At 44.9% G+C, this 20,326-nt stretch overlaps 2 protein-coding genes across 2 annotated transcripts; both read right to left on the bottom strand.

The window, feature by feature from the left end:
* Window positions 1-901: 901 nt before the first annotated feature.
* On the bottom strand, window positions 902-11,640 carry LOC147965163 (uncharacterized). Its single transcript, XM_087530322.1, has 3 exons — window positions 11,489-11,640; window positions 1,473-1,938; window positions 902-1,387 (listed from the first exon to the last, which is right to left on the bottom strand). Exons 1-3 carry the CDS (start codon window positions 11,638-11,640, stop codon window positions 902-904), a joined length of 1,104 nt encoding a protein of 367 aa, XP_087386448.1.
* A 2,868-nt stretch (window positions 11,641-14,508) lies between these two features.
* On the bottom strand, window positions 14,509-14,916 carry LOC147965162 (uncharacterized). The gene is made up of 2 exons (XM_087528112.1): window positions 14,851-14,916; window positions 14,509-14,769 (listed from the first exon to the last, which is right to left on the bottom strand). Exons 1-2 carry the CDS (start codon window positions 14,914-14,916, stop codon window positions 14,509-14,511), a joined length of 327 nt encoding a protein of 108 aa, XP_087384238.1.
* Between the last annotated feature and the right edge of the window lie 5,410 nt (window positions 14,917-20,326).

The raw sequence follows: 20,326 nt of genomic DNA, 5'->3' as shown, positions 1-20,326 counted from the left end.
AAGTATCAGTGCTGACAATTCATCACATTTCTTACTGACGATTTAAAATAGCGTTAACACAATATGGTATTGTTCAGGTCAAGACATGGAAGGAAATGACATTGTGAAGGAGTTGGCAGCTTCACGACACCACTGGATTACAGATCAAGAACTCATAAGTATCAATGGTTAGTGTGCTGTCAATTTATCCCATTTCAGATTGGCAAAATAAGATCACTTGCTCAGTATAGTATAATTTACATGGTATGAAGAAGGAACTTGGTTGTACAACTGAAAACTTAAATTGAGAAGGACAAACTTTTGTTTATGAACTCGAGTACATAATAAACTTTAAACATGCAATTTGATGCAAACACAAAAAATAAACAGTTGTTGTAGTCATGCCTAACCAAATATACACAACAAAGTTTGAAGGCTTGAGAAGGACAAACTTACATTATTGGTGAAGGAAGCCTCTATAAAGCCCTTGTCTGTGCTGATGGGGTGGGCAATTAAAGAAGTTTACCATAGAATCTTCTTCATAAACATTGCCTTTATTCTACATTTTGTTAACAGTAAATATAGATGTGACAATATAAGAAAAAATGGAGAATATTTAAGATAAGATGAATAGTGATGCTACATAACCAAGTAGCTATAAATGTAAGTACATTGATACAGGCAAAAGGTACAACCAAGAGCAATGCAGAGCTAAACTTCTTCAGTACCATCGGTGTTATCCAACCTTATGGTAAGAGTAAATATAGATCTTATGTGTAGAAAATGGAGGGCAAAGGAAAATAAGCTGCAGAGTGATGGTACATGAACAACTACCTATCAATATCAGTACACTGATAAAGGACAGTAGGTACTTACAAGAACAATGCAGAGCTAAAAAATTTCATTGGCATTATATTCTACACTAATATAACCATTCATACAGATCAGATAATTTGGAGCAAACAACTAATAAGCAAGCTATCATGCATACTGCTGTCACATAATGAACCAGGTATGTATGCAAGTATAGTGATACAGGACAACAGGTACTAACAAGAGCAAAGGAGCGGGCAGCATATTTGTGATATCCTGTCATTCTTTTCAAACAGGAATTCTTTTTCGAGCAATTTCCTGCAAAAAAGATCCGTAAGGCACATGTGGAAAAGTAGAAGTTCAAATTGCCATGCGATATCATAGACAGTACCTCATCCTCGGAACGAGACCAGTGCATAACATGGTTTTTCCATTCAATGTCTTCTAAATTTAGCACAGGAGACTTCACTAGAAATTCATTTATGGACTTGCCATCAAAGTGTGATTTCCTCAGGTAACACCAATACTGCTGCAATGCTTCCTTGAAAAGCGCAAGCAAGCTTTGCTCATCATGACTATGCAGATTGACCCTCGCCTACTTATAACAATGTAATGTAAATCATTGATGTGTTCAATCAGCAGAAAACAGGAAAATAATCACCATGAATAATAGCACTTACACGTAAGTGGGACAGGAAGATGTGAAAATGGTGTTTTTCTTCACTATAATATTCCCATGATGGGAATATATGCACGTAGACCCTCACAACATTGAAAGCATTGTCTTTTAAACTAGAAATAACTGGAATGGGGTTCCAATCTGCAGGAATTGGTTGTCTCTGCAGTTGTGATAGGTCTTCGGCCGGTGGACTTGCTGTACTTTTTGCTGGAGTGGGATTTTTCTGTGGTACGGCTGGTGCTACGGCAACTGAAATCGGCATACCTTTTGCTGGAGTGCAGGTCCTGTGTGGTGCGACTAGAGGTGTGGCCAGTGAAGTATGCGTACTGTCTGCTGGAGTCGGACCTACGTTTTGTGTCACTGGTTGTACAGCCAATATAAGTGAGGTGATGTCTGATTTCTCTGGCACAACCACGTTTTGCAAGAACTTTGTTGGTGCTCCTTCAGGTTCGGCAATCACCCTCTTCCTTTTTCATGTCTGATGCACAAGAATAACATTTGAGTGGAAAAACATGGTATGATGATAGATGGAAAATTTATTGATAATGGATGGGCATGGCATCTCGACATATATGATGAGTAAACTAAGCAGATGGCGGTGCAACAAAGTAGAAGAAATGCAAGACAACATATGTAAGATACACGAAATCAATAAAACCTTGCTAAATTAGAGCATCCACCTTGATGGGTGAACAGGACAGGCCATCTGCCTTTGACTCCTCGAGGCTAGAATAGTCATTAGGATCATATTCTGAACAAGAATCAACAGGTGGGGAGCATATGAATTTCATTGCATCCAGAATGGCACTCAATGCCTTGGTGCCAACTTTGCAAGTCATTGCCATGTTTAGCTTCAAGAGTGGACTGCTTCTAGTGCAACACAAAGTAGCTACATAGATCATAGTGTAGATATAACGGGAAAACTGTAAGCATCAGAGTAAAATCAGCAAAGTGGAACTTGCTGGAATATATGTGCTAGTATTGCCGGTACGGCTAGAAAGGCTTTGGATACCAGCTCTCTTCAACTAAAGGTGCAGTACTATTAATATCAGTGTAACTCTCAAAGACGACATAGCTCCCCACATTTCCTTGCTATTCTTATAGGATTCAAGTGGGCGGGCCACTACAAATCCTATTCCCATGTTTACAAAATCCTACTAATCAAAGAGGCCCGAAGAGTTCAAAGTGTCCATCCCAACCGACCGTATAGACCTCTACACTGCAAATGTCCCTGTTCATCTTCAGTACAAGGAACATACTGTACTACTATCATACTCCATCCATTCCAAAATATAAGTCTTGGTAGAGATTTCCACTATGGATCACATACAGATGTATCCAAATACATTTTAGAGTGTAGATTCACTCATTTTCCTCCATATGTAGTCCATGGTGGAATCTATACAAAGACTTGTATTTAGGAACGGAGAGAGTACTTATTAAATAAGAACGGAAGAGGAACATGCTAAATAATAGCAAGTAGATTTTGGATAATAAAATGTTTGTTGCGCCGTGCCCACACATGATGAACCAGAGCGCATTAAGAAAGCAACTCCCTACTGTCTCTCTATATGTGGTGCACGTGCTTTTTCAAAAGTAAAGTAGGAACATTAGATGACCAATTAAATGTTATCTGTTTTAGTAATATCAGCATCATATCAGATTCGTACTTGAGCAACAAGTTTGGAATTATGAGTAGCACGTTGTTTAGCTTGATGGATTCAGGAGCAGTGCTAAGCAGGTACGATGACGGTACTTAATATAAAGGCATGTCTGCATGCAAGTCGCGTGACTTTTGTCATTTGGGTCAGTCAACCATTTCAGGTGGTTGGCTGAATATCCTACGTCTCCTAACCCTTCTTCTTCCTCGTCTTTGATTCTTCCCATACAAAACACCGCATGGGCCGCCGGCCGAACAACTGGCCCCCATCTCCTGTGTTCCTCCACCACCCCACCCCCCACCCCGCCCCACACGCGTTGAGTTTTCTTCGTTCGGCGAGGCCCCACCACCGCCCCCAACCAAAGTCCCCACCCGAGACCCTTCATTCGCAGCGGTGAACTACGGTGAGCTCTGAAAAATTGACTGACCCAATTTTGAAATTTAGACTACTGTGATTTAACTAGTGTGGAATATAAAAGGGGAAAACCTTAAGCATTGGGAGTATAGTGTTGAGCGTGCCATGGCAGATCTGAAGATGAAAACCGGACAAAGGCAACTTCGCAACCAATGTTTTCCTTCAACTAGCAAGTAAGTGATGGACAAGAAATCAGAGTAAAGCATTGGCGATCTATTTTCTTGCTGCGATAAATAAGTTGAGCAGATACGAAAGAGTATTGCCTCTGGTGTAGCACCGTGTATGCATCTGCTGAGAATTTGACGGTGTTGTGGTAGCGATGGCTATCAGCGGTGTTGAAGCAGATCTAGGAGGGTAGACGGTGGCGGCGGGGCGCGGTGGACGAGACGGTCGTAGGAGCTGCGCCAGCAAGGTGGACGACGGCGGGGATGAAGCGAGAGGACAGGATGCAAGGATCCCGGTCCAAAGCCGTGGATGAGAGAGGTCGATCTCTTGTAATGGATGGTGACGTCGGGGTATCAGCTCCGGCATGGTGGAGGAAGATGGCGGTGGATGGGGTGGCGGACGGAGGAGGCTGGGGTGGCGGATGGAGGAGGCTGGGGTGGAGAGGGTGTTTTGGCGCTCACGGAGTACGAATGGGGAAATGGAGGTGGAGAGGAAGGGGGGAACCATGTCTTCAGGGCGCACTTCTCTCAAATGCGAGGAAATTTACAAACTTAGCCCCCGTTTCAAATTTCCTACATCACATCAATATTGGCCGGTTGGGGATAAGACGATAATCCCGCATACACCGAATATTTGCCGACGAGAGTTTGTTTCTGGCGCCCACTGTGTATGAATCGGGGAGGGAGTCGATTTCGGCTGAGGACACACTGTGTTTTGGCACCCAGCGTGTATGAATTTGGGTGAGAGGCGGTTATGTCATGTTTGAGTGGAATTACAAACCTACCCCTGTCGAAACCTATAAAAATCGAGCAGATAGGCTTTGCGTGGCAGGGATAGGAAGTAGTAATTTCCATCTTGCAGATTTTGGTTTCGGGCAGTTACTGCGACTTTCCCCTCTTCATTCAAATTTTGCAGAGTGCACGTTTACCATGCCAACTCAATTCGAATCCCGTTTGTATTCTAATTTTTTTCGGGCGGGATCCATTTTCGATTGGAATAAAATTCTATATACATCATTTTTTATATACACTTTCAAAAGCACAACACTCTTTATACATAAATATGGTTTACAAATGGCATTATCTCAGATTCATAAGGTTGTATCCATCAATTTGGATTTTCAAATATTTGAAACCACTTTATGTTGAAATCCAATGTATGCATTCCTCGCTAATTGTCTCCAATTAATGTGTGTTTCATGCGGGTTTTTTTACTTCTCAAACATGTATAATGTGTTTCACACACGCAACATATAGTGTAATCCCGTATAGACATTAATTGCATATAAACCATGCATTGTTTCTAATTAAAGAGTCTATGGATCACCAATATTGATAAACTATATAAAATTACACGTGTCCCCAAATTCAAATGAATATGCATGTCTGATACACCAATTTGCATTATGATATTATCGATGTCGTGATCTCCAGTTTAAATATTTGAATCCCATTTAATCTAGATATTCGGCTCATATAACTACACTCATGCTTATATAGGACTATCTCTCTAGACCTATACGCGTTCATTGTCTCTCAGGTATCTCTCGTGCTACCTGTATGTTGACAATGATCTTTTATCTTCGTAACATACTGACGGTACACTCTCCCTCGACCTTCATCACTCTATCTATCTCTAAGTATATCTCGCTCCCTGCTATGTGTCTCTAACTATAATTCTCCATGTGGAATCTCTTTCTCTCACACAAACACAAAACTTTGTCTCCCGGGGTCTCATTTCTCTCTAGTATTCCCCTGTGTGCCACTCGCACACCCCTCATACAGAGATGTCTTTCGCTCCTTAGGTATGAGAACCTACGACTCTTCCTCTTAAATATCTCTTTCTCACACAGAAACACAAACTCTGTCTCCTAGGGTCTCATATTTCTCCACTGTTCTCTTGTATGTCGCTCACACACACTCTCTCTCCCTAGAGATATCTTTCATTCCCTCTGATGTTTCTCTAGCTATCACTCCCGTTTTGAAATATCATACTCTCTCGCAGACACAAAACTCCGTCTCTCGGGATCTCATTTCTCTCCGATATTTGTTTGTATGTGAGTCACATGCACCCTTTCTTCATCTCTCTCACACCCACACCTATAACTCAGCCTTCTGATCCACTCGACTCCTATCTCTAACGCACACTAGCTAGCATCTTTATCTTTCTATTTATCTGTTTCTCCATCAACCTTCTTTCATTTATAGGTTTATCTCTTTTGCAAAATCGTTGTGCCTCACTCCCTCTGCTCGCCATAGATGCATGCTCCAGCCCACGCCACTATCTCTTAAAGACAAAAACACATGCTCAATTGTCGGGCCTTCTTCCCTGCATTCTCGCATGCATGCATATTGTCATACCGATCCGTCTCTCCGATGTCGTTGATCTTTTATCTCGATCATGCGCGCGCGTGCACACACACACACATCCCATGTATACATGTATACCTCTGACACATGCACGTTGAAGGTCTCTATGTCTCCATACGTAGTTAATTACCCTCAACCCTAAAGCCACATCGAATCGTTCTCTTCTTGCGTGCACATAACTTCCGCCTGGATGGGTAAAACACACACTCACACATAACAATCTCCTTGTAGTTACCCCCCCTCTCACTCTTCCCCTATATCCCTGAAACCAATAAGACCATCCCTTCATTTAATTCCTGCCTACATGCACCATCGATATATGGTAGTCTTCATCGGTGTCTCTCAAACAAACACGTTGTCTCGATGTCAACTACTCTCACACGCACACACCTTCTCATCCCTCTCTATGGGCATTTTCTCTCTCGCACCCCATTGTTGGTGGCCTCTGCCATACACATCACCTCTCTATGATGAAGCCATGCAAACTTAAATTACATCCGGCACCGAGGACCCCACGACACACGCACACACACACAAACACACACACACACACGCACGCACGCACCCACCCACCCACACACACACACATAAACACACACACAGTAAGACTCCATCACACACCCGCACACACACACACACACACTAGGACTCCATCTCTCTCTCTCTCACACACACACACACATGCTCCATCTCACACACACATGCTCTAGGCGGAGCATTTGTTCCTACCACCATTCATCCACCCTTACCTGTATGATAAACAATCACCTTAATTTACTTGCATAACATGGACAAATTCCACTTTACTTTAGTAGTTAGCAAACTTATCATCTGTACCCTTATAAAAAACCGAGTTGGCGATGATGGTGTGCCTACCATCTTGTAATATAGACCGTCTGATCTATATCCGACGGATAGAAAGCAAACTATGATAATTTTACAAAATATAGCCGCACCTCTCTCCACATCCTTATCTCCCACACCTCATTGCTGAGCAATTAAAAAAGAAAGTCTCTGGAACAATCAAGCATGGTCCGCTGCCGCCTGCCGGCGCCGTCCATCCCCATGCCTCCGCCCATTCCGACCACCAGTCACCACCATGCTCCACTCCTCCTCACCTTATCTCTCATCTTTCATTTTTTCGACGACATTCTTGAGATACAGTTTTCCGATAAAATTCTCGAAATATCATTAGTTTTTACACATGGGATTACTCCTGCATGGGTAAAACACAACATGTGTTTTGTGAAAGAATGCATATTGATGTTCCGTGCAATGCACGAGCATCTTGCTTGTAATTATATAACGCAAATCACGAGCAGGAAGTGACATTTTTTTAACACAACCATGTTAACATGGCCACGTAAATCACTAGCTAAAGTAAATACCATTATACTTCTATCCCGATGCAAAAGGTTGAGTACATGTCCGAAGAGTAGAGTCACACACATGCACTCTGTCTCTCAGAATCACACACACACACCGGTTACGTGACGCCCACTTAAGAAGACACGTATGTTACAATTTGTGCACCCGCGGGTACAGGTGATGCCACGCATTTATTTAAGCCGGACGGCGAACCCAAACAGTAGCTCCATTCATTCCCCTCCCGCCGCCTCTTCTTTGGTCGCCGTCGCCCGGTAACCATGGCCCGGCCAAAGGTAACAACATAGCCATACTCCCGCCGGCGAGGCTCTTTAATCTGGAAATTTTAGCGGTCATGCATGCATCTTTTTATGCTAGCACTCCTATATAAGGGTTGACCGGTCGCTTCCGGCGGACGTGCGCGGGCAGTGGAAGAGGAAGGAGAAGGGAAGTGGGCTGTGGAGTAACATTTTTTACCACAATTTCTTAGGAAACTGAGTGCAATAATTGAGTAGTTTTGCAAACTACCAGTACTACACATGAAACGGTTCAAAACCTATACTCCCTTGCCAGCGCGCGCTTCCCGTGTGAAATGGTCAGCGTCGCCCTGGAGCGTCAGTGCCGCATTAATGCCCAGCCAAAGGGGATGCGACCTCTCACTAGCGTCGGCTTTGAAGCGGCACGATGACCGAGAGAGCGCCGCTTCTCGGTGCACCGACTGCTCCTCGTTGAGGCTGGCCATAGGACCTGTTTGGATCCATGGGTTAGAGTTAGTTTGAGCTAGTTGGGGCTCAAATAGCCCTAAAGTATCCAAGCATGATGGTTTAAATTGGTGCAAGTTGCACCGAACCCACCAAAAAAACTATCCAACCCAAGAGGTGCTAACTAGAGATAGTTCTCACTGGGACCACTAAAAAGCACTTCTCTCTCTCCATCAAGGGCATTTATTGTCAATCTAACCCTGTCACCCAAACACCTCTTTGGCTACAGTTAGTTCAGGGTTAGTCATGAGTTAGTCTAACCTCTAGCTAAGTTAGAGTATCCAAACAGGAGCAGTATAGGACATGCGAGTTCCTCAAAGCATATAGTCAAATTCGTACGTGAAAGTATTTTTTTTCTTTTTGAAAACAGAACGTGAAATAATTTTTTTAGAATGCTCTTGGCATGTTGCTAACATGTGATGAGTTAACCGACCTCAATAGATGGCAAAAACTCCAACCCGCCGCACTTTGAGAGAGATGAGGAGGGAGAAGCGATACGGGTTGCTGGATTACTAGAGATAGGTGTCGCATAGAAGCCAAGAAATATGGTGATAGCATCGGTTAGCCATGTACTAGTATGATGTAACTACACTGGGTTGCCATGTTTCGTACTCTTCTAGTCCACTGTGGAGATGATTGGTTGATTTTATATCGTTGAATAATATAAAATATTATGAGCGCAGATGCTTCACCCTGAGGTTCCTTGCTCCTTCTCGGTCGTCGGGAATCTATGTTCTTCCACTCTATTTTTACGTGAGCTTTGTTCATCCTTTTGCCAACACGCGACACATCTAGCATCAAGGTGCATGTGTCATGCAAGGATAGTTCCATCTATATGAAGAACACGTGGGACTGGAACTATGAGACGGACATGTACCTAGGAGTGGACGTGCGAACCTGTATAATGTTGCACAGTAAGTGAAGTAGAAAGGCACAAATAGTATGAACATGCGTGGCATGTAGGCATTTGTCTCTTACTACCACTAAATGTTGTACGTGCAATGCCCGGTGATGTTATGGAGTACATGACTATGTACTCTACTACCACTATATTAATTGGAGGCACATATTAGGTTTTATATTTGTTTACATTTATGCCCCGAGACCTTCCAACTAGACGTGTCTTTCTCTCCGGGTCGCACTTTGTATCGTTCATACTACTAGTATAGTAGCACTACTACGTGTGATCTCCGACCCAGAAGTGGAGACGCTCTACCACGCTGTTCATGTCCCACTCCTTTTGCTAGCGTGTGCGACATCCAGCACGTGCCGTGTGTTTGGCACTCCTTCGTCGTAAGAGTTGAAACACTAGCATTCATTAGAAATAAAAAATAAATATAAATCACCAGTGATACTATACCGTGCGGTTTCCTTGCTACTCGATATCAGAAAGAATACTTCCGCTCGCCGACATGTGGGACGTCGACCATCCTGGTACACTTGTCATGCCTGCAGAACTCCATGGGAGAGTCACCCCGATCGTCGCGCTGCAGTAATTACTAATGAGCCATCAAATCACAGGCCCAACTTACCCACTATGAAGTTGCTCGGATGAAGGAACCATCATGACTTCGTTGAATTCCACTTCTTGAAGAAAACTACTGTACCAGCAGTACTGCTAGCTACAGTAGTTACTCCAGCATACGCCTCCTTTGGTTCATATGATAGGAATTTTATAGGAATATGAAAATCATAGGAAGTGAGATGACATGCATCTCAATTCCTATAGAGAAAGAGATTCCATTTGATGCATAGGATAGGAATTTTTCCATTGAGTCTAGGCTAATGTACTGGTAATTTGATCTAAAAACTATAGTAGTAACTAGTAGTACTGTTACATGCTCGTAATTAATTAAACAAATGTATAGGCGACATAGACACACACACTAACTACTGGTACTACTACTTCTGACATCCTGGTCATACGCCGTTGTTCTCCTTCCCGGCTTTGTCGGCGACACCCCATCGTGCTTGGATCTCCGCCGACCTCTCCACAGCAGCGCGTGGGTCCTCTTCTTTCTTGCGGCGACGGGCCTCTCTTTTCTTGAGTGCTTTCTGAATTTTCCGCTCCCTTTGTGCCGCTTTCACCGCCTCTTGCTCTACCGCCCATTCGGCCTGGCAGCTTCAAATTCCGCCCACATAGGTGTGAGGTCACAAGCGGCGATGAACTCGGCACGGCGGGATGCCACCGCTTGCCTACCATTTTGTGTGCGGTCATGGGCGGCGAGGAACTCGACGCGGCGGGATGCCATCGCTTCCTTACAGGTTAGTGTGCGGCGCGGTGGCACGAATGACGCTTGGTGACATCTCTGGGGTGGAGTGGCCGGACAACCGTAAATTGCATTGATTTGTCAAGAGCTCAAGGACAGAAGACGAAGGAAATTTGGATTCCCCTTCAGTCCTAGTCATTTATTACCAAGTAAAATGCATTTGCGGTCATTGAACTTGTCTTGATAGCTCACTTTGATCATTGTATATGAGATATGGGGATTATACGGTCATTGGCTCAGCGTATAGCTCTATATTTGTCTGGTTGACCAGTCAAACAACCCGCATGCACCTCATCAGCTTGTGTTCTTTATCTATCTATCTATGCGGGCCTACCTATTAGTGGATAAATAAATAAAAACCAAAATTATGCGTATGTGACATTACTGTTTAGACGTTTGCTGGAGGCCTCCGCGAACACCGAGCATATATAGACCTGGCTCAACACTAATGGTTATACTCGTGACTCAGCACCTTTCTCATGTATATCGTCCATCACAATGACAATCTATAAAAAAGCCTAGCTAGAGAGGGTACTATGGTGCGGAGTATGTACTATCATGAGCAACCGATCATAGTGCCACTACACACGAGTGTGTGTCTGATCGATTCGTCCATTATTCGTAAGTTATGTATGGTTGTGTGGTGTCTAATGGTGGTCGTCGAATGCTAGCTGGCGACAAGAGCGGTTTCATGGACGCCTGGTTGTCAACACGTGCCGCATACGCTTCAAAGGCTCGTCGTCCATGAGTTCACGTTTTACCACCACGCTAGCATCTGGCCGCCCTGGCCTACCGAAACCCCTTCCATCGCTAGCGTGCGCTTCCCGCCTGAAACGATCACCGTCTCTCCAGAATGTCAATGCCGCATTCACCTGCCTTAACTGCAGGTGTAGTTGGTGTGTCACTGACATGCGTGCCCGATGCCCGTTGGGCCCACATGTCAGTGAGACAATGCACCTGCGGTTAAGTCACTTAAGCAGCATCTGCATTCACGCCCGACATGACCTCTCACTGGCGCTGGCATTGCGGCAGCGCGACGGCCGAGAGAGTGCCACCTACGCGGCATCCCGGTGCAAGCGACTGCTCTGTGTTAATGACACCACAGCTGCCGACGAACCTACTCCGGTGCCAGCCGTCCATCCGTCTGCCGCAGCTCATTGCCATTCGCTCGCTATATTAACTTGAGCCCCAGCTCCCAGCTATAGCTAAAGACCCACACTCATTCTCCTCCGGTCCCTTCCTTCTGTTGGCACCACTCCAACCATGGCCTTCGGGCACTCCAAAGCTCTCTTGGACGTACTGTCGCAGGAGCAGACGAAGGACATCGGTGGCTCCGCTCTGGGCGCGCTCCAAAGCTCTCTTGGACGTACTCTCGCAGGAGCAGACGAAGGAGATCGCCGCCCCCCCCCCACCCCGGCCGCCCCCCGCCGCCACGACCACGAAGCCGGCGCATGTGCGCAGGCGCAGCTGGCTGCGAGGAACAATAGTACATGGTAGGTCGCCACCGCTCTGGTCCCAAGAAGGCCACCGCTCCTCCACTCAATCGACGCCAAGCTTGGTGGGATAAAAATCGGCGGCCGATTAGCCGCTTGACGCGATGTGGAGGCGGAAATCTTCATAACCTTGTGCTCCGGAGGAGGAGGTTATCGAGGCGGATAAGGAGGAGGCAAAGGCAATGGCCAGCTTTCTCGGGTTCATGGCCGGTCATGGTGGTCGGGGCCCGGTGATCCTTTAGATTAGGTTTACAATAGGTTTTAGTACGGTTTGTGTGAAATATGTAGTGAATTTCGTCCAGTTTGTAGGAAAAGTTCTTGAAATCTAATGAATTTCATCCGGTCAATTTGAAATTTTTTTTGTTTGCACGAAATTCGTCCGGTTAGTTCATATAGTTGTCGAAAGGTATGAGGGCGACATTGGATGGCATCCATCAGTGTCCTCGGACAGATGCCGGTGTAAATTTGAGGGCCAGCACTGGAGATGCCCTAACTATCATGCTATAATCGCTAACAGTGGTCCATTATTTCGCAGGGAACAGTTATCCCTCGATGAAAATCAGATCCGCCGTGTTTCGCACTCCTCCCATGTAAGACTCTTGCTTACATAAAAATGGAGCAAGTGGACGGCACTATAGCACGTCATATCACTCAAACTAGCCCGCCTAACACGCGGGAAAGCACCGCCCTTTTCATTTTGTTCTGGATTTCTATCAATCGATCGCACGAAAATGTTACGCTTTGCAAGTTTAAAAGGAAAAGGAGACACACTGACAACTCGCATGCGTCGCGTTCACGTCACACCCCCGACAGTCCAGCTCGCACACCACTCACCAGAGCGGACACGCGTTGTGTTGCATTTTCACTGATATGTGGGACTGTAATTGAATAAACCGTCGATAGCCGAAATCTAATCGCTCGGCGGGCGTCGGCTGAGACGAGAGAGATGGGGGAGGGAGAGGAGATCGACCCCCGCCGTGCACGGACTCCAAGAAATATGTGGTGATAATGTGAGGTGGGCCATGCGGGAGCCCACACCGCTTCCAATCTCGCTTCTTACTGCCCTGGCCCACCAGAACCCCTCCCCACCCCACCACCTCCCCGTGCGTGCTCCCCCCTCAGAGGCCAGCTGCCCGCATTCATAGCAAGTAGTACTAGTAAAATTCTGGCCTATAAAGGGCATGTACAATGGTTGATAAGATAGTCTTATCATAAGTCTTGCATGCAATTTGGAGATGACAAAAAAACATGTTTACAATGGATCATCTCTTAGCCTTATCTTCAATAACTAGTTACTCCTAAAAACATGGTGAAACATATTGTGCTAAGAGATCATCTCTTGTCTTCTCGACAAGCCCGCTTATGTGGAGGAGAGAGAGGCATTGACAAAGTCAAGGAGTGGGATCTGCAGGAGCCCGTCTCTACACATGCTCCTAGATATAAAAAAACTAATTCTAAAAAAAGAGGCATAAAAAACAATTGTGTCTAAAAAAAGAAAGGTAAAAAACATTTGAGAGGAAATAGATAGAGAGAGTGTGAGAAAAGGTTGTAACCTTATAGTCAACACTATGGTAGTATTATTACATGAGGAAGGAGGGAGTGGTGCACATGCCAAGTTCACTGGGCTGTCGTGTTTCACACTCCTCCGTCATAACAGTGGAGACAATAGGTTTCATCAAAAATAAACAATGAATACTTTTTGCTCGTCCACTATATCAGAAAGAATACTTTCATTCGCCGACATGTGGGACGTCGACCATCCTGGTCCACCTGCCATGCACAAAATTATACTGGTCCACCTACCATGCACAAAGTTAGTCGGACGAAGGAACCATCATGACTTCGTTGAATTCCGCTTCTTCGTGAAAACTTACTCTACCCGCAGTACTGCTACCACACGTGAAAACCGGACGGCACTGTACCATGTCATATCACTAAAACCCACTAGGACAAACTAGCCTGCCTAGGATTTGTACTTCCTCCGTTTCAAAGTTAGTAGTACAAAGTTGGCTCTTCTATTTTGGAACGGAGGGACGTCTCTGTACTGCTATGATTTTGTGTTGTACGTCTCTGTACTTTTGCTATGATTGTCCTACCCTATGAACCAAATGAGGCCTGAATGTATCCGTGTCGACTATTGTCTGATCGATCGCTAAGCCTACAATTTAAGGAGCTTGGGCTATTGGCCAATCGACGACGGATCAGTATAAGGGTACCACGAGCTCATCAGCCCCAACATTTCTCTTTGGTGAGTGTTTTGCAAGTACTATAGCTTGCACAGTAGCTAGCCTACTAACACCAAGAATCATCAAATAAGCCCTGGTGATATGATACACAGTTCAAACTTACATCTAAGCATGCCATATATTACATCAAAAGCTAGTGAGGATACATCTGTTTCCATAACTCGAAGAGGGTTCGCATGATTCACTATCAAACAAATGTAGCAAGTACCGCCCACACAAGACAGTGCACTAGCCCTAAGATGGTTTGATAACACAGGGCAATGCAAACTACCCTGAAGGATTAACGCGACCAACTATTTCTTGTCATCGATCTCTCGAGCAATGACCACAGCACGGACAGCGGCATGGGAATCGATCTCTGGGGCGATGTCCACAGGACTGACCGTGACATCGGAATCGGTCTCTGGGGTGATATCCACAGGATGGACAGCGGCATCGGAATCGATCTCCGAGGCGATGCTAACATGACGGACCGCGACATCGAAAACGATCTCTCTGGCGTTATCCACAGGATGGGCCGTGAAATCGGAATCATCAAGGACGTCCATCGGCACCTGCAAAACCCTAACATATTAGCAAGCACATTGCAAATAATCAAAAACCAGAACTTTCGGTAATAAGCCATTATTTTTTACCTTGTGCAACTCACCGGGGGATCCCATCCCTCCGGAGGCCATCTCCTCGTCCTCGATGGGGGCCATCACCTTGCCAGCGGAATACTGCTTCTCAACGGCGACTATCTCCTCAAACTCGGCCTTGAGCCTCGCATAGGTGGCCATTAGAGTTTCTGGGGTAGGCACGGTGGGGCCCTTGTTATTCTTCCAACTTTCTTTGAGGAGTTCGTCCGCCAACATCATCAACTCTTTGGCCAGTGCTTGTTTCTTGGAGTTCTTCGTCTCCATGGGTTGGCCCGCCAACATGGTCAACTCGTTGGTCGGTGCTTGCTTCTTGGAGATCGCTGTCTCCAGTGCGTTGTCCACCGGCAACTCTTTGCCTAGTGCTCCAGGATCCATCAATGAACAGTCAAACAAAAAACAATCAAAAGGAAACCACAATCACAATGAAAACGAGAAAAGAATAGGATGTGAGAATCGGTCGGTGCTTCACAAAAAGAAGAGTCTTGGAATGAAAATATAGCAGCATCATTGACTCACCCAACTTTCCTTCGTCGGTACAGAAGAAAAATGGCAGAGGTGAGTAGCCTGGAGTGAGGTTTACTTCAAGAAAGGGGACAAAGGCCTCCAACGAGCATTCCAATGAAATGATGGTTGCTTTGTCCAGTCCAACTTCGAGGCCACTTTACCACTGCTAGTAAAGGTGTGGGTTTTGTGATATGACTGGTCATGACGGCCACACCGGGGTGACCGTTGAGTTTCGACTGTAGCACCTCGCTGTGATTTGGTGGATGGCATGCGGGCCTGGATGCTTTGATGTCCCGCACGTAGATAGAGCGGCTACTAATATAGGAGTGGTCAATATTGTGCACCACGACCAAGGCGGAGAGGAAAACAAGAGAACTACGTAATTAATGCATGAGTTTAATTAGGGTAGTTTTGTAAAGTACGAGATACATTCCTCCAATCGCAAAATGTCTTGGTTGATGAGATTTGAGATTTGAGCCCTATAAATTGGAAGGGAGATTTAGGATTTGAGATACTGCACGCGGTGTAGTCTAGTCACTTGTTGGAATCTCTAGAAAGACTTATACCGCATGATTCTTTGCTTCTTCTGACTACTACGTACTACTTCACCGACATGTGGGACAGCCAGAAGCATCCGGATCGACGTAATATGTGTCATGCACCAGATTAGAGTGCGGAACGGAAGGGGGGCATCACCCCGGTCGTACCGCCTGGCCCTGTTTGGATACTCCAACTCAGTTAAAGGTTAGAGTTAGATTCTAATCCTGAACTAACCCTGAAGTAACTCTAGCCAAAGAGGTGTTCGGATGACAGGGTTAGATGGAGCGCGGATACGGCGAGGTGCCTTCATGGGCAGTGCGAGAGGGAGGGAGGGAGAGGACGAGAAGCTTCGAGGAAGTGGGGAGGCATCTGCTGCGGGGTGAGTGAGAGAAAAATGTGCTTTTTAGTGTCCCGAGAAGAACTAATCCAAATAAGCACCTCTTGGGTGGGTTAGATTTTTTTTGGGTTAGTTGAGTGCAAACAAACCCAAACTAACTCTACCACATGGATCCAAATAGTAACTCAAACTAACCCTCCTGTTTGGACATTTTTGGGTTAGTTGAGTTCAAACAAACCCAAACTAACTCTAACACATGGATCCAAACAGTAACCCGCCGTCAAATCACACAACCCGACCTATCCAGTAGTAAGTAAGTTGAATCAGCTACTCCCTCACCATCCTCGCCTCTCTATCAAACTGCCTATGCGAAAACTGCCCTGCGTACTGCCCGGGAAAAGCCCCGCCCTCAACTTTTAACTGCGCGAAAATAGTTCGAGCTTGTTCGTTCTATATATATACTACTCCCTCCGTTCCTAAAGATAAGTCTTTGTAGATATTTCACTATGGACTACATACGGAGCAAAATGAGTGAATCTAGACTCTAAAATGCATCTATATACATCTGTATGTGGTCCATAGTAGAATCTCTACAAAGACTTATATTTAGGAACGAAGGGAGTAGTATTGTACGTTTATTCACCTGTGGGGTTGTTCAATGAATGGATGGCCGTGGAGCATAAGTGAACAATACTACTACTAGTAGTAGTAAGTAGGAGCCGTACATGTAGTCACCTTAAATAGAGAGTTTCTTTTCTTTAATGCCACATACACAAATTGAAACGCTTGTTGTGGAGAGAAAAAGATAATCACTCCACTATATATGTACGCAGGGGCCTGAGCACTTGCTTTACTAGGGTTGCTCTCTTCATTCTCTCATCCTCTCTAGATATAAACAAGATAGCGGTTGCGACATTTTCTCTCTGCTCACCGCTGGTCACCGATCCGGCCGGATCCCTTTGCCTGGTGTGTGTAAAGGACTAGGTGCATCATTCACGCGGTCATCACCGGCGAGGGAGGAAACCCACAGCTGCCGGAGGGGCCCGATCCTCTGCCTGTGTCATTCTCTCTGACATAGCGCCGGCTCGGGAGGTCCTCTGACCCTTCTTCCTCCCTGCCGTATTATCCGCAGATCCGACCTGCCGCCGCCGACATCCCGACGACCCTCAGGTATAAGTTATTAGAAAGCGGCCTTGCTCTACTGCCCCAGCTCCCCACGTGTCTGCATGTGCATCTTTTTCTACTCCCATCATCTCTTCCAAAGCCACCTAACGTTTTAGTATTATTAGAGGTAAAACTAATTCATGCATTCGAATCCAGGGCTTTGTTCAAACAACGAAGAAAGGGGGGAAAGTTGTAGCATGAATCTAGGACTTGATTCAAAGAGGAAATAATATGGTGAAAGTAATAGAGACCGGATACCCAACCGGTCTCTTGGTTGAAAAGGGAAATAATGGGAAAACGCAGTACAAAGTGGATAAGGGACAGATCTATTATTGGTTGAAAAAAGGATAGAAAGTGGTGGCTGGTGGACAAGTCAACAGAACATGTCCAGGATTAGATTTGTTGCCCTCCCATAGTAAAAGGTCTCCAGGATTAGAATTGCTGCCCTCACATAGTAAAAGGTCTCAGGATTAGATTTGCTGCCCTCACATAGTAAAAGGTCTCCAGGATTAGATTTGTTGCCCTCACATAGTAAAAAGTCTCCAGGATTAGATTTGTTGCCCTCACATAGTACAAGGTCTCCAGAATTAGGTTTGCTGCCCTCACATAGTAATAGGTCCCCAGGATTAGATTTGCTGCCCTCACATAGCATGAACAAACTCGGCATTACCACTTTGTGCCTACTTGTAGGTACATTGTATTGATGCATCCACTGTCGCATGTCCTTATACCAACCTTTTGTTGTTGTTAATGTAAGGGCGCATGTAAAATGAAGCGATCACACTGTTACCTTAGGGACATGTCTAACCAGTGTTATTGTTAATCTAATGCCTCTAGTGATAAGATGCAATTAAACTGTGTTACAAATGGCACTCCTGCTATTGTCCCCAGTATGATAAGTAAGTTGCTCCTTTACGCTGCTGAGTGTCCTGGTGTCCCCACGGTCCCATGCCCTTAAACTAACTCTTTAGCTGCTGTTGATTTATTTTATCTGGTAAACAAGCAATGCCACCATTAAAGTAATCCCATATTTGAGGAATCTCATTGTTGATCGTAATTCTTCTGGTAACATGAAGCATTGCTGACGTTTTAAAATTTCTATTGTCCTTGCGTGATTGCCATGAACATAATTAAGATGCTTCTTTTCATTTCATATATGTCTCATATATTCTTATTGACCAGCAACTGTTTACTTTCTATCTTTTTGTGCAGATAGGGATATCCATTTCACCTTGTTGCTATTGTGACCTTTTGGTGAACTGCACAAAAAACTTTTTTTTGGAATGAGTGTCTTGTGCAGTTCAACTAAAATGTCACATGGGCAACATCTCTCAATTTTGGTGGAACTGCACAAAATAGTGATTGGAGTTTCCAAAATCTCCCTCAAGTTCTGCTGGTAATCTCGTGCAACATTTTATTAGCCTTTGCAAGATGAGCCGTCACTGTCACCACAATGGCACTTTATTTTAGTGGAACTGCACAAAAGGATAAGAAAATTATAGTTGCACCTTACATGAGCCGGACAGCCAACCTTAATGTTCCTCAATTTTAGTGCAACTACTAAAGAAGAACTTGCCAACTCATGAGGGCAAGTACTTCTTGCTAGCTCAATGATGCAATCTTTGCTTCATTTCGGGTGAACTGCAGAAAAAGGCGCATGAATTGAATCATGGAACTCCAGGCAGGCCTCATCCGAGTGGAGCTGCAGGTTGAGTTCAAGGAGGCCACTATTAAGTGAAATCATGCTCTTCTTATTTGTGCTGTGCAAACAAGAATACTCAACTATAGATGTTGTGATGGTCAAGAGCATTCACCAAGTTCTTTGATTGTATGACATGGCTAGCCAAGATGGATTTAATCTCGATATTCACTTTATCAAAAGGCTCTAATGGGTTGGTTCTGAATCTTACAAGCTGGGAATCAATGAGATGTGTAGGCATCTTTGTTTTACATATTATTTGAATCTTATTTGTTGGTTCTGAATCTTGCAAGCTGGGAATCAATGAGATGTGTAGGCATCTTTGTTGTACTTACTATTTGGATCTTATTTGTTGGTTCTGAATCTTGCAAGCTGGGAATCAATGAGATGTGTAGGCATCTTTGTTGCACTTATTATTTGGATCTTATTTGTTGGTTCCGAATCTTGCAAGCTGGGAAATACGGCCGATGATGCAGAGGACAACAACCATAACAAACAGTTCAAACTTGGTAGTATTATCTTTGTGAAAGGTCGACAAATGTGCTGATCGTGTGCGTCCTGAGAATAATTGTTGTGCATGTTGATCTTGTGGCACTGATAGAATGAGCCAATGCATTGCTTATTTTAAGTATAAATTTCTATTAAAACTAATTAAATTTAAGTAGTACCTATAGGACGAGAAAGCATAAGGTTGCAGGACTAGACCTTGTGCCAATCCACTCTTCTCCTGACAGGTACCAGCAGATCACCGTCGCCCAGGTATGTGTGCGGGACGAGGGTATCATCTACCACTTCTGTAGGGCCATCAGAGGTTCTGGAGCATTCGCTCGTTTCATCGGCAGTGCCGACTGCACCTTTGCTACGGTGGAGAGAAGGAAGAACGCGACGATTCGGGCATCTGGTGCAACAAGCTTGTCGACATCCAGAAGCAATACAAGATCATCAGCAATGGGCGGGAGAAGGACTCCATCATCGACCCCTGATACGCCAACATGAAAGAAGACAACGAAACCAAGGACCTGAACATGTGGGAGGTACCTCTGAATCTAGCCTACATAACCTACGTGGCCAAGGACGCATACGCATGCTACGACATGTACAGGCATATCTTAAACATGAGGGCGTGTCTGCTTCCCGTAACCGACGAGTACACGGACAGCCACATCATCATGATCAAGCGTACCAGGAAGGTATAGATGTTGTACTTTATCTTTTTATAAGCACCTTTA

This window comes from Triticum urartu, chromosome 6A (assembly GCF_056163025.1).
Source record: "Triticum urartu cultivar PI428250 chromosome 6A, HENAU_Tu73, whole genome shotgun sequence".
Lineage (NCBI taxonomy): Eukaryota > Viridiplantae > Streptophyta > Magnoliopsida > Poales > Poaceae > Triticum > Triticum urartu.
Note: the sequence above shows the minus strand (reverse complement) of the source record. Positions and strands in the feature narration are given on the sequence as shown.

Excerpts from the sequence above, each read along its gene's own strand:
- LOC147965163 (XM_087530322.1), bottom strand. The coding sequence starts at position 11,640 with ATGGCAATGAGCTGCGGCAGACGGATGGACGGCTGGCACCGGAGTAGG. Across the intron at positions 1,939-11,488 it reads CTGCCGCAATGCCAGCGCCA|GAAGAGGGTGATTGCCGAAC; the intron begins GTGAGAGGTCAT and ends GACATGAAAAAG. Across the intron at positions 1,388-1,472 it reads TCTTCCTGTCCCACTTACGT|GCGAGGGTCAATCTGCATAG; the intron begins GTAAGTGCTATT and ends TGTTATAAGTAG.
- LOC147965162 (XM_087528112.1), bottom strand. The coding sequence starts at position 14,916 with ATGGCCCCCATCGAGGACGAGGAGATGGCCTCCGGAGGGATGGGATCC. Across the intron at positions 14,770-14,850 it reads CCCCCGGTGAGTTGCACAAG|GTGCCGATGGACGTCCTTGA; the intron begins GTAAAAAATAAT and ends AGGGTTTTGCAG.